Below are 14,144 nucleotides of genomic sequence, written 5' to 3'. Positions count from 1 at the left end.
AGTCTATCAAGCTGACGTGAACAACAAAAAGACTGTAACAGTCTACCCAGCTTATTTGAGCCACCAGAAGGAGACTATGAAAGTCTACCCAGCTCATTTAACCAACAAGAAGACATTGAATGTCTACCCACTGTATGTGAAACAAGTGACGAAGAAATCACAATTTCCATACAGGATGTGCAGGATCACAGTGAGACTGACAGATTTCAGCTCATCTGCACAGAAGCACTCAACAATCAGAGGGCTATTCATGAGTCCAGAGAGACCGCGTCAATTGAAATCGTGAAGAATTTGACTCCAGAAGAGGAGCACCAAGACCCTCAAGAGAATGAAAACTTGAAGATTTTGACTCCAGAAAAGAAGCACCAAGACGAACAAGAAAACAAAATCATGAAGATTTTGACTCCAGAAGAGGAGCACCAAGGAACCAAAGATGATTCAAATGAACCAGAAATAATTGCAGAATAGGAGCACAAAGAATTCAATGATGAGTCAAGTGAAGCAGAAATGACTCGTGAAGAGGGGTACCAAGGAAGCAAAGAAGAGGAATCAAATCCACCACAAATGACTGATGTCACCAACATCAATGCAACATCAGATTATTCTCTCAATTCTCAAGAAGAAACGCTCAATGTAACTGATACCACAACGGACACTGACACCAATAACTATGACAATGACTCAAATCATCCACACGGAACACTCATTGAGTGCAACAAGAACAACAAACACCGCAAGACGCACAGCAGAAACAAGAACAACAACAGCAACAACAAAAACAACTCGCAGCGCAACAAGAACAACATAATAAGAAGCATAACACAAACAACAAGCATGACAAGAAAAACGACAAGAACAGTGATGAAAACAACAAAAACAGAAACAAGCGCAAGAACAACAGCGAAAACAACAAAAACAAACCACAAGCACAACAAAAACAATAACAAGAACGACAACAAAAACAACAAACACAGAAATGACAAAAAAACAACAATGAAACAACGACCTGTACAACATGGTACAACTCTGCACATGAAGGACAATGCCACAGCACACTGCAAAACAATGACAAGACTACAAACATGCCAAGGCATGACAAAGAATCTCTCGAATTCACATCTGCTCCAGAACAAGCAAGCACGCCAGCTTTCAAGGCAGAATGCACACCAGATCATAACCGCAAGCACAGGAAAAAGTCCAGATCGGATGACAAAGATGACATACAGAATCAATACTGCAAGCACAGAAAAAAGTCCAGGTCAGACAATGGTGTAACACAGAATCGCTACCACAAGCATAGAGAAAAAAAAATGAAAGTCTAAGTCAGACAACAAAGTGATTCGACCATTCGAACACCTCATGATGACCTGATGGTCACTTAAACATAAGAACACTGACGACATTCACAAAGAAATAACGACATCAACATGACCACTTCAACAACAGAAGACGAAAGCAACTCAACTGAACAAATTCATAAAGTTTGGGTGCACAAACTTTTTTTTATTAAGATTGGACTCATAAATATTAATTGGCTTTGTATAATCATCAAGATCATCACAACTTGTACATAACATCATTTGTCTACCTATTTCACGCAAGCGTAAAAACCTTAGCAACTAAATATATTCACATTTGACGGACTAACTCATTGATTTTATGTAATGCGTTTGCAAACTGCATCCATTATGTTTGTTCAATTTTCTTTAAAACATACAGAAAATATGTAACACGATAAAAAGGATGATGTAGTGATCTCTATATGTACATGTACACAAGGGGTTAATGTGTAACCAGTAGCACCACATGATCACTAGAGGAACGGACCAACAGGGGTATAAGAGGTAACCACATTGGGTCTCTGGTTCTCTCGGGGGTACACTGTGACCAGGGTAATAGCAGAGTAGTTCAGATGGCCAGTGGAGTTACGTATAGTTACTGTCGTTAGATCTTGTTAACCTTATCACTAGTATCAAAGTTAAAGTAAAGAACTCATGCAATTATTGTTATAGTTACTCAATAAACCTTTTGTTACTACTGGATGAATTTGAGTCTTCATCGAGATTCAGAAGACCTCTTCATTAGCCAAGGATTGAGTAGCACAAGTTACCTACTATACAGGTAACAAAACAGTTATCATCCAGCATTATACCAGTGTATTCACCCAAATTGTGATTTATAGTGTCAGCCATGGTGACACAAGCACCGGAGTCAGAAGGTTCTGTGTTCAAGCCCCTCGCTAGAGAGTCCAAGCTGACACTCCAATGCAGTATGAGGGAGTGCTGTCCTGTTGGTGGGGCTGTTTTCCAGATCATAGAACCCCTACAGTGCAGAAGGAAGCCATGCGGCCCATCGAGCCTGCACTGATCCTCTGAATGAGAGATTAGACCCTGTCTGCTCTCCCAGGTAGATGCAAAAGATCCCATGAGCACTGTTTTGAGGAAGAGAAGGCATGTGTCCTGGTCGATGTTTGTCCTTCGGTCAACATAAAAAGATAAAAAAGACTATCTGGCCACAGTCATGTGAGAGCTTGGCATGCACGTTGGCTGCCACCTTTCCTACATTACAACGGTGGCTGTACTTCAAAATTTCTTCATTGACTTTAATGTGCTTTCGGATATTGTGAGGTTGCGAAACACTTTTTCAAAACAAGTCTTTCTTAAAACCAAGCACCTTAATGCACAAACAAGCCTAAGTTAAAAGCATATGCTGGGCATATGAAATAAGAAAGTTAATGCTGGAAACACTCAGCAGCTCTGTCATCTTCTTTAGGGAGAGAAAATGAGCTAATATTTCAGATCTGTGAGCTTTCATCAGAACTGAGGAAGGTTTTGAACTGGTGAAAGACGGAGGTGAAAAGGTGAGCAAAAGGGAGGCGTGTGACACAGCGAGGGCAGGAGAGATTAAATTACAAAGGATTTCCTGGCCACGGAGAGCGATGAAGGGACAAGTAAGGAAGGTAAAGATAAATCTAGAGGAGGTGCAAATGGCAGGATTTTGAACAGCTGCCACCTGAAAGCAAAGGGAAGAAATAATAGAGAGAGAGAAAAGCAACCATCAAAGAGCAGAACAAAATGGGGCAAAGGTTACTATCTAAATTTGTTGAACTCAGTATCGAGTCCAGAAGGCTGTATAGTGCCCAGTCAAAAGATGATCTGCTGTTCCTCTGGTTAGTGGGTGGCACAGTGGTTAGCACAGTTGCTTCAGAGCGCCAGGGACCTAGGATCGATTCCTGGCTTGGGTCACTGTCGGTGCAGAATCTGCACATTCTCCCTGTGTCTGCGGGTGCTCCGGTTTCCTCCCACAAGTCCCAAAAGTGCTGTTAGGTAATTTGGACATTGTGAATTCTCCCTCTGTGCAACCGAACAGGTGCCAGAATGTGACGACTAGGGGCTTTTCACAGTAACTTCATTGAAATGTTAATGTAGGCTACTTGTGACAATAAAGATTATTATTAATTTGTTCTATGCAAGTCCAGTTTGTTCCTCACTTACTCAGCACTGATATAGTCGATTATTTGGAAGTCCTGTAACAAGTCAAGTTTAAAGTCCACCTAACCTTTTGTATAGAAGGTCACTGCATTGTTGTTTAACTTCATTGTTCAAAGATGTCTGAATTCTGTATTTCTGTCCTAGGTACTGTTTCCCATTTGGACGGCCAGAAGGTGCACTAAAAGCCACCCTCTCATTGCTTGAAAGGGTATGTTCAAACTACAATGAAATGTACTCTTAATTCTTTGTTTCTTTAACATGTTTTCCCTTTGTCTCATGCAGTCATAAATTATTTGCTGGAGATAGTTCAGAAGCCACTGTGGTTACTAAGATTTGTTTCTTATGCTTCAAAGCAACTTACTGGAACTGTGGTGGAGTTTGTGTCTCATGATGATCATGGGATTGGCCACAGATATTTATCCTGGCCATCAAGATAGATTTGGAAAGGGCTCCATCAGGGGAACAACAGATACTTGTGGTGGGTTCCATCAACCGGAAGCATTGTCCCTTTCTAGCTATTAATTATGTATAACAATATTTTGGTCAAGTTGTTCTTCAACTAAATTCCGGAATTCCTCTTTTTTACCCAAGATTTTTTAAAAATTCATTCACGGGATGTGGGTGTCGCTGGTTAGGCCAGTAATTATTGCCATCCTTGGTTACCCTGCAGACGTATGGTGAGTTGCCTTCTTGAAACGCTGCAGCCCTTCCAGTGTAGGTACACTCACTATGCTGTTAGGGAGGAAGTTCCAGGATTTGGTCCAGTGACAGCGACAGAACGGTGGTACATTTCCAAGTCCGGGTGGTGAGTGATTTGAAGGTGAACCTCTAGGTGGTGGGGTACCCAGGTATCTGCTGCTTGTCCTTCTTGATGGTAGTGGTCGTGGGTTTGGAAGGTGTTGTCTAAGGAACCTTGGTGAGTTATTGCAGTGCATCTTGTAGATGGTACAAATGGCTGCCGCTGTTCGTCGGTGGTGGAGGGTTTGAATGTTTGTGGAAGGAGGAGCAATCAAGTGGGCTGCTTTGTCCTGGATGTTGCTGAGCTTCTTCAGTGTTGTTGGAGCTGCACGCATCCAGGCAAGTGGAGAGTATTCCATTACATTCCTGAATTGTGCCTTGTAGATGGTGGACAGGCTTTGGAGGGTCAGGAGGTGAGTTACTCCCGTAGGATTCCTAACCTTTAACCTGCCCTGGTAGCCACAGTATTAATATGGCTAGTCCAGTTCAGTTCTGCTCAATGGTAACCCCAAGGATGTTGATTGTGGGGGATTCAGCAATGGTAATGCCATTGAATGTCAAAGGGCGTTGGTTAGATTCTCACTTCTAGGAGATGGTCATTGCCTGGCACTTGTGTGGTGCAAATGTAACTTGCCACTTTTCAACTCGAGCCTGGATACTGTCCAGGTCTTGCTGCATTTGGACATGGGCTGTTTCAATTATCTGAGGAGTTGCATAATGGTGCTGAATATTGTGCAGTCATCTGCAAACATCCTACTTCTAACCTTATGATGGAAGACAGATAATTTATGAAGCAGCTGAAGATGTTGGACGTGGACACTACTAGAAACTCCTGCAATGATGTCCTCGAGCTGAGATGATTGACCTCCAACCAGCACAACCATCTTCCTCCAACCAATGGAGAGTTTCCCCCCTGATTCCCATTGACCCCAGTTTAAATAGGGCTCCTTGATGCATTCTCAGTCAAATGCTGCCTTGATATCAAGGGGAATCACTCTCACCTCGCCACTGGCATTTAGTTCTTTTGTCCATGTCAGAACCAAGGCTGTAATGAGGTCAGGAGCTGAATGACCTTGGCGGAGCCAAACCTGAGCATCCATGAGCAGGTTATTGCTGAATAAGTGCCGCTTGATAGCACTGTTGATGATGATGATGGAGAGTAGACTGATAGGGCGGTAATTGTCTGGGTTGGATTTGTCCTGTGTCTTGTCTCAAAGGGAACCATTTTGTAACGGTGCAAGTAGGTTCTGCAATATTTTCTGTAACAGAGTGGAGATATTCATTATTTTGACCATTATGGCAGAACTGTGGACAATTAACTGGTTTCACTTGGCAGGCATGATTGAAAAAAAGTAATGAGGCTTCAATATATTTATCCATAAGCAGGTTCATTGTACAGTAGTAACAATGGGCAGGTCATTAAAACCATCAGAATATTGGGATGCGTAGACTAAATCAAGAGAGATCATTTCACTACTGTATTGGGTCTTGGTGAGACAAATTCTCGAATACTCTATGATAGTTGGCATATAAAATTATCATATAATGTCTCCAGTGAAGAGGGAGGCCATTCGGCCAATTGAGTGCACTGACTCCGATAAAGCACTCTATCTAAGCCCAATCCTCCGCCTTATCCCCGTAACCCTACCTAACCTTTGGACACGGAGGCAATTTATCGTGGCCAATCCAGAGACAACCCATGCACACATGGTCAGAATTGAACCCAGGTCCCCTGGCGCTGTGCCACTGTGCCGCCCTTGAATAGTATTTCAAGAAGCAGCTTCAGCTGTTGGAGTGGGTGCAGAGAGGGTTAATCTTTGAACTTAAGGGAATGGTGTGCAAGGAAAGATTGATGACCCGATGTGTTTTCTCTTCAGAAGAGAAGACTGCAAGGAAATATGATTAAAATGTTCAAAGTTATGAATTGCTTGAAAAAAATAAATCCGAGTAAGTTTTTGTGCCATGTACAGAACTCAAGCACAAGGTGACAGAATTACAAATTAATGATACCAAACATAAGAATTAGGAGCAGGAGTAGGCAATGCAGCTCCTTGTGCCCACTCCCCCACTCCACCATTCAATGCAATAATACCGGGGGTGGGATTCTCCGACCCTCCGCCGGGTCGGAGAATCGCCGAGGGCCTGCGTCAATCCCGCCCCCTCTGTGTCCCGAATTCTCCGCCACCAGAGATTCGGCGGGGACGGGAATCGCACCGTGCCGGTTGGCGGGTCCCCCCTGGCGATTCTCCGGCCCACGATGACCCGCGGTCCCGCTGCTGTCAACCCTCTCCCGCCGGCGTGGATCAAACCACCTACCTTACCGGTGGGGGCGGGTGGGCTCCGGGGTCCTGGGGGGGGGGGGCCACGGGGCGATGTGGCCCCAGGGGGTGCCCCCACGGTGGCCTGGCCCGCGTTCGGGGCCCACCAATCGGCAGGCGGGCCTATGCCGTGGGGGCACTTTTTTCCTTCTGCCTTCACCATGGTCTTCACCATGGCAGAGGCGGAAGTGACCCCTTCCCCTGCGCATGCGCGGGGATGACGTCAGCAGCCGCTGACGCTCCGGCGCATGCGCGGACTTCCGTCGGCCGGCGAAGTACCTTCGGCCCCGGCTGCCGTGGCGCCAAAGGCCTTCTACGCCAGCCGGCGGGACGGGAACCACTCTGACACGGGCCTAGCCACTCAAGGTGAGGGCTTGGCCCTAATCTCTGCACCTTTGGGACAGCCCAACGCCGGAGTGGTTCACGCTACTCGATCACGCCGGGACCCCCCGCCCTGCCGCGTTGGGGAGACTCCCGGGCCTGATCTCCTCTTGGCTTCAACTCCTCTTTCCTGCCCGTTCTTCATAACCCTCCAACCTATTGCTAATTAAAAATCTGTCTCTCCCATTAAATTTACTCCCGCCACCCACCACACTCTGGGGTAGTGAATTCCACAGAACAAAATAGGAAACAGTTACAAAAAAATGGCGAGTGTGAAAAAAAATACAGGTGGTGGAACAGGAAAGAACATGGTTTAACAAAAAGAAAGGGGTTAATTTGTTTTCTGAAACAGATGGGGTTTGTGGTTATTAGAAAAGTCCAAAAGGACTTTAGGTGTAGATAGGTGGGCTAGATTGATTGAAGATCTTCTGTCCAAAATTGTTACCATACTGAAGAGTTTGTATTGCAGCGTCTGCCCTCATTAAAGAAGTATTGATGTTAAAAATAGGCAGGAAAAACGTCTCTGTGAAATATAAATGCCATTTGGTTTCAAGCTATATGACATACACTTATTGAATAATTAGCAATAATTAGCTGCTTAGATTTTAATACCTTCATAAAAAGTTAATATATGTAACTGAACTTCTTTTCACTATCAATCAGTCAGAGTAGATTATCCTTGTTTTACATTTCATTGTGGATCTATTTTTTTTTACACATTCCAATGAAAATGTAATTATTTTCAGTGGTATAGAATGGTGATACTTTTTTAAAAATTCATTTTTACGCAATGTGGGCTTCGTTGGTTAGGCCACCATTTGTTTCCCATCCCTAATAGTCCTTCAGAAGGTGGCGTTTGAGCTGTTGCCTTGAACCGCTGCAGTTCCTGATGTATAGGTACACTCACTGTGCTATTAGGGAAGAAGTTTCAGTATCTTGCCACAGCGACACTGAAGGAACAGCAATATATTCCCATGTCAGGATGGTGAGTGACTTGGAGGGGAATGTCCAGTTGGTGGTGTTCCCACATATCTGCTGCCCTTGTCCTTCTAGATGGTAGTGGTCATGGGTTTGGAAGGTGCTGCCTAAGGAGCCTTGATGAATTCCTGCAGTGCATCTTGTAGATGGTATACATGGCTGCTACTGTGGGTCGTTGGTGGAGAGAGCAAATGTCTGTGGTAAGTGTGTAAATCAAGCAGGTTCGCGTTTTCCTGGATGATGTTGAGCTTTCTTGAGTGTTGTTGGAGCTGAACCCATCCAGGCAAGTGGACAGGGTATTCCATTACACACCTGACTTGTGCCTTATAGATGGTGGACAGGCTTTGGGGGTCGGTAGGCGAGTTACCCATCTCAGTATTCCTAGCCTCCGGCCTGCTCTTGTAGCCGTTGTATTAATGCAGCAAGTCCAGTTCAGTTTCTGGTCAATGGTAACCTCCAGGATGTTGATAGTGGGATTTTCAGTAATGGCAATGCCATTGAATGACAAGGGGCAATGGTTTGATTCTCTCTTATTGGAGATCGTCATTGTCTGGCACTTTGTGGCACGAATGTTAGTTGCCACTTGTCAGCCCAAAGACTCCGGATATTGTCCAGGTCTTGCTGCAATTGCCCGTGGATGGCTTCAGTGTCGAAGGAGTCTTGAGTGGAGCTGAAAATTGAGCAATCATCAGTGAATGTCCCCACGTCTGACCTTATGTTGGAAGGAAGGTCATTATTGGAGCATGGTTGTGCCTAGGACCCTACCTTGAGGAGTTCCTGCAGTGATGTCGCGGGGCTGAGATGACCGACCACCAACAACCACAGCTATCTTCCTTTTATGCCAGGTGGAGAGTTTACCCCTGATTCCCATTGACTCCAGTTTTGCAAGTAATCCGTGATGGCATACTTGGTCAAGGGCAGTTACTCTCACCTCACCTCTGGAGTTCAGCTCTTTTTTCCATGTTTGACCCAAGGCAGGAATGAGGTCAGGTGCTGAGTGACCCTAGCGGCAGCCAAACTCCGGGTCAGTGAGCCGATTATTGCTAAACAAGTGCCGCTTGATAGTGTTGATGACCCCCTTCCATCACTTTACTGATGATTGAGAGTAGACTGAAAGGGAGCTAATTGGTCGAATTGGATTTGTCCTGCTTTTTGTGTACAGTACAGATCTGGGCAATTTTCCACATTGCCGGGTAGGTGCCAGTGTTGTAGATGTACTGGAACAGCTTGGCCAGGGGTATGGCAAATTCTGGAGCACAAGCCTTCAGTACTATTGACGGAATATTGTCAGGGACCATAGTCTGCAGCATACAGTGCCTTCAGCTGTTTCTTGATATGACGTATGGTGAACTGAATTGGTTGAAGACTGGCATAGATTGTGAAAGACCTCTGAAGGAGACCGAGCTGGATCATCCACTCAGTACTTCTAGGTGAAGATTATTGCAAATGCTTCAGCCTTGTCTTTTGCATAGATGTGCTGGGCTCCTCCATCATTGAAGATGGGGATAATTGTTGCACCTGCTCCGACAGTGAGTTGTTTAATTGTACATCACCATTTATGACTGAATGTGGCAGGACTGCAGAGTTTAAATCTGATCCGTTGGTTGTGGGATCGCTTAGCTCTGTCAATCACTTGCTGCTTATGTTATTTGGCATGCGAGTAGTTCTGTGTTATATCTTCACCACGTTGACACCTCATTTTTTGCTCTGCCTGGTGCGATTCTGCACTCTTCATCGAACAAGGGTTGCTTCCCTGGCTTGTAGGTAATGTTGAGGTGGGGGATATCCTGGGCCATGAGGTTATCGATTGTGGTTGAGTACAATTCTGCTGCTGCTGATGGCCCATAGTGCCTCATGGATGCACAGTCTTCAGTTGCGAGATCTGTTCTGAATCTATCCCATTTAGCACAATGTTAATGCCACACAACACGATGGCATCCTCAGTGTGAAGACGGGACTTTGTCTCCACAAGGATTGTGTGACTCCTGCCAATACTGTCATGGACAGATGCATCTGCGGCAGATAGGTTATTGAGGATTTGGTCTAATATGTTTCTGCCTCTTGTTGGTTCCCTCACCACTTGCTGCAGTCCCAGACTAGCAGCTATGTCCTTTAAGACCCATCCAGCTCAATCTGCGGTGCTACTGAGCCACTCTTGGTGATGGACATTGAAGTCCCTCACCCAGAGTACATAATGTGCCTCTGCCACCCTCAGTACTTCCTTCAAGTGTGTTTAACATGGGGGAGTACTCATTCATCAGCTGAGGGTGGACGGTCTGTGGTAATCAGCAGGAGGTTTCCTTGCCCATGTTTAACTTGAAGCCATGAGGTTCAATGTTGAGGACTCCTAGGGCAACTCCCTCCCAACTGTATACCACTGTGCTGCTACCTCTGCTAGGTCTGTCCTGCCGGTGGGACAGGACATACCCAGAGGTGGTGATAATGGTGTCTGGGACGTTATCTGTAGGTTTGATTCCGTGAGTATGACTATGTCAGGCTGTTGCTTGACTAGTCTGTGAGACTGCTCTCTCCCAGTTTTGGCACAAGCCCCCAGATGTTAGTAAGGAGGACTTTGCAGGATCTACAGGGCTGGGTTTGCCATTGTCGTTTCCAGTTCCTAGGTCGATGCCGGGTGGTCCATCCGGTTTCTTTCCTTTTCGACTTGCCAGGCCATTTCAGAGGTCATTTAAGAGTCAACCACATTGCTGTGGATCTGGAGTCACATGTCGACCAGACCAGGTGAGAACTAAAGATTTCCTTCCCTAAAGGGCATTGGTAAACTAGATAGGTTTTTTTATGACAATGGTTCTATGGTCATCGTTAGACTTTGAATTCCAGATATTTATAGGATTCTTTTTCCACCTTCTGCCGTGACAGGATCGCCAGTCCAGTGACACAACCACTACACCACCGTCTCCCCTAGTACCTTATGTACGCAGAATCTAAACCTCAAAGATTTTCTTCCCAATTTTTGTTCACTTGCCTACTTTTTATGAGTGTTCACTGCGACACGGTAGCGCAGCGCAGTGGGTAGCACTGTTGCTTCACAGCTCCAGGGTCCCAGGTTCGATTCCCAGTTTGGGTCACTGTCTGTGCAGAGTCTGCACGTTCTCCCTGTGTCTACATGGGTTTCCCCCCACAAGTCCTGAAAGATGTGCTGTTCGGTAATTTTGACATTCTGAATTTTTATTTTATTTTTATTACCTTATTTTTATTTTTATTCCCTTTTCAAATTGTGTTGGGGGGGGGGGGGGGGGGAACTGAAGTGATATCACAGTAAAGCTGTGACCTGATTGCCTGGTTGGGAATCTGCACTATATTTAAAAATTAAACATTGTTAAACTAATTAAACATAATTAATGAATTACTTAATTAATTATAATTTAGAGGGGTATCTAAGCCAGAGTTCAGAGAGTACTGTATTTAGCTTTCACATTTATAGTAGAAATCTTGTGCTAGGAAACATATAGTCAACAGTAACTTTTATTAAAAATGTTTTACATTTAATTTACTAATTAATTAACTTAATATCAATTAGAGGGGTGCAGTGCTCTGACTGTGAGATGCGGCAGGTACGGGAGGTTTCCATCATCCCAGATGGCTTCATCTGCAGAAAGTGCACCCAACTGGAGCTCCTCACAGACCGCATGGTTCGGTTGGAGCAGCAGTTGGATGCACTGAGGGGCATGCAGGTGGCGGAAAGCGTCATAGATAGCAGTTATATAAATGCGGTCACACCCAAGGTACAGGCAGAGAAATGGGTGACCACCAGAAGGGGCAGGCAGTCAGTGCAGGAATCCCCTGAGGTTGTTCCCCCTCTCGAACAGCTATACCCTTTTGGATACTGAAGTGTTGGATAATGTAGACTTGCGAAGTTAACATATGCCACCAACACTGAGGAAGGTTCAATTCTATTTTATTAACTAATTATAAACTAATCGACATACGAGAACTGTGGGTTTAAACAATGCTAGTTTAACGAGAGACCTAAGCCTGTCCGAACCAGTTGAATCTCTCAGCGCGTGGTGTGAGTCTGTGCTAAACTTGATGAGCTCTTGTTCTACTGAGGGGCAGCATCCAGAATGAGCGGGAACCGTGGTGCCCTCTGCCTTTATAGTGTGTGTATTCTAACTGGTGATTGGCTGCTGTGTTTGTGCATGTTGATTGGTCCCAGTGTATGTCCATCAGTGTGTCTGCACCATGATATACTGGTGTATATTATGACATCCTCCCCTTTTAAAAAAATGTTGATGTGAATGTGTGACAATAAATAGTGTGGGTGTGTGAAGAATGTACCTAACTAAGTGTGAAGTGCGAAGACATATGTACAAATCTATATACAGGAAACAAAGCTATATACAAGGGAAGGTGCCTGGTGCAGATAATTAATATGCAGTAACTTGAACAAAAACCATGCTATTTACAAACCACTGGAAAACGATTGAACAAGGAAGGAAACATCTCAGAGAGTCCACATATTTGTAAAGTTCATAAATTCAGTCTCTGAGGTGGGCGATGAACTCTGGTTGACCGCCTCAAGGGTGGGTCAATAGCTGGCAGGTCAGGAGCTGGGTGGGCCGCAACACAGTCAGAGGGAGGCAGAGAGACCGGAAGCTCTGCACAGTCCATGGCAGGGTCAGCAGAGGAGCTGGGTGGGCCGCAACACAGTCAGAGGGAGGCAGAGAGACCGGAAGCTCTGCACAGTCCATGGCAGGGTCAGCAGAGGAGCTGGGTGGGCTGCACACAGTCAGGGGGAGGCAGAGTGACCGGAAGCTCTGCACAGTCCATGGCAGGGTCAGCAGAGGAGCTGTTCGGAGGATCCCGTGACGACTGTTGGACAAGGCGAAGGGCACGTCGATTGCGGCGCCGAATGGATCCATCCGGTAACCGGACCAGGAAGGAGCGGGGGGGCCACCTGCCTGAGAACAACAGCAGGCACAGACCAGCCACCATCCGGAAGATGGATGCGAACCGTGTCGTGTGGCTGGATGTCGGGGAGATCAGCAGCACGTGAGTCGTGTGCAGCTTTTTGCTGGGCCTGAGACGCCTGCATCTTGTGGAGCTCGGTGACATGATCGAGATTGGGGGTGAGAATCGATGGCACCATCGTCCTGAGGGTGTGGTTTATCAGTAACTGTGCAGGCGACAGCCCAGTGGAGAGCGGGGTGGAGCGATAGGCTAACAGAGCAAGATGGAAGTCAGAGCCGGCATCAGCAGCCTTGCAGAGCAGCCTCTTGACTATATGAACCCCCTTTTCCGCCTTGCCATTGGACTGAGGGTACAGGGGACTGGACGTGATGTGTGAAAAGTTTTGCCGGGCGAAGCTGGCCCATTCCTGGCTCGTGAAACAGGGGCCATTGTCTGACATTACCGTAAGCGGAATGCCATGCCGGGCGAACGTCTCCTTGCACGCCCGAATGACAACCGAAGATGTGAGGTCGTGCAACCTGATGACTTCCGTGTAGTTGGATAAGTAGGCAATGATGAGGACGTAGTCCCTGCCCAATGCGTGGAACAGGTCAATGCCCACTTTGGTCCAGGGCAATGTGACTAACTCATGGGGCACCAGGGTCTCCCGTGGTTGGGCGGGTTGAAAACGCTGGCAGGTGGGGCAGTTGAGTACCACATTGGCGATGTTATCGTTAATGCCCAGCCAGTAGACAGCTTCACTGGCCCTGTGGCAACATTTTCCCACTCCTAGATGGTCCTTCATGCAGTTGCGCAAGGACCAGCTGGCGCATGCTGTGCGGGATCACAATGCGATCTAACTTTAGGAGCACCCCGTCAACAACTGCCAGGTCGTCACGGACATTGTAAAATTGTGGGCATTGGCCCTTGAGCCACCCGTCTGTCATTAAGCACATGACATGCTGTAGAAGGGGGTCAGCCGCTGTCTCACGGTGAATTTGTACCAGGCGTGCATCCGATGCTGGCAAGTGGGAGGCTGCGAACTGAACTTGAGCATCGATTTGGCAGGCGAACCCATCGTGATCGCATGGAGTGGTGACCGACCGAGAGAGGGCGTCGGCAACGACAAGGTCTTTGCCAGGGGTATAAACGAGTTGGAAGTCATACCTCCGTAGCTTGAGGAGGATGCGTTGGAGGCGAGGCGTCATATCATTCAAGTCCTTTTGTATTATGTTGACAAGTGGACGATGGTTGGTTTCAACAGTGAACTGCGGAAGTCCATATACGTAGTTGTGGAACTTCACGACACCGGTCAGAAGGCCGTGGGGGT

The 14,144-nt window shown here is 46.3% G+C and overlaps 1 protein-coding gene across 31 annotated transcripts in view; it reads left to right on the top strand.

Moving 5' to 3' along the window:
- Positions 1 to 14,144, top strand: part of cadps2 (Ca++-dependent secretion activator 2) — an 858,338-nt gene that overhangs the window by 634,611 nt on the left and 209,583 nt on the right. For all 31 annotated transcript variants that reach the window (XM_038780116.1, XM_038780122.1, XM_038780121.1 and 28 more), the window contains one exon: positions 3,636 to 3,699. In XM_038780116.1, the coding sequence (XP_038636044.1) occupies positions 3,636 to 3,699 (64 nt within the window). The remainder of the gene's footprint in view (positions 1 to 3,635; positions 3,700 to 14,144) is intronic.

The sequence above is a fragment of the Scyliorhinus canicula genome, chromosome 20, assembly GCF_902713615.1.
Source record: "Scyliorhinus canicula chromosome 20, sScyCan1.1, whole genome shotgun sequence".
Lineage (NCBI taxonomy): Eukaryota > Metazoa > Chordata > Chondrichthyes > Carcharhiniformes > Scyliorhinidae > Scyliorhinus > Scyliorhinus canicula.
Note: the sequence above shows the minus strand (reverse complement) of the source record. Positions and strands in the feature narration are given on the sequence as shown.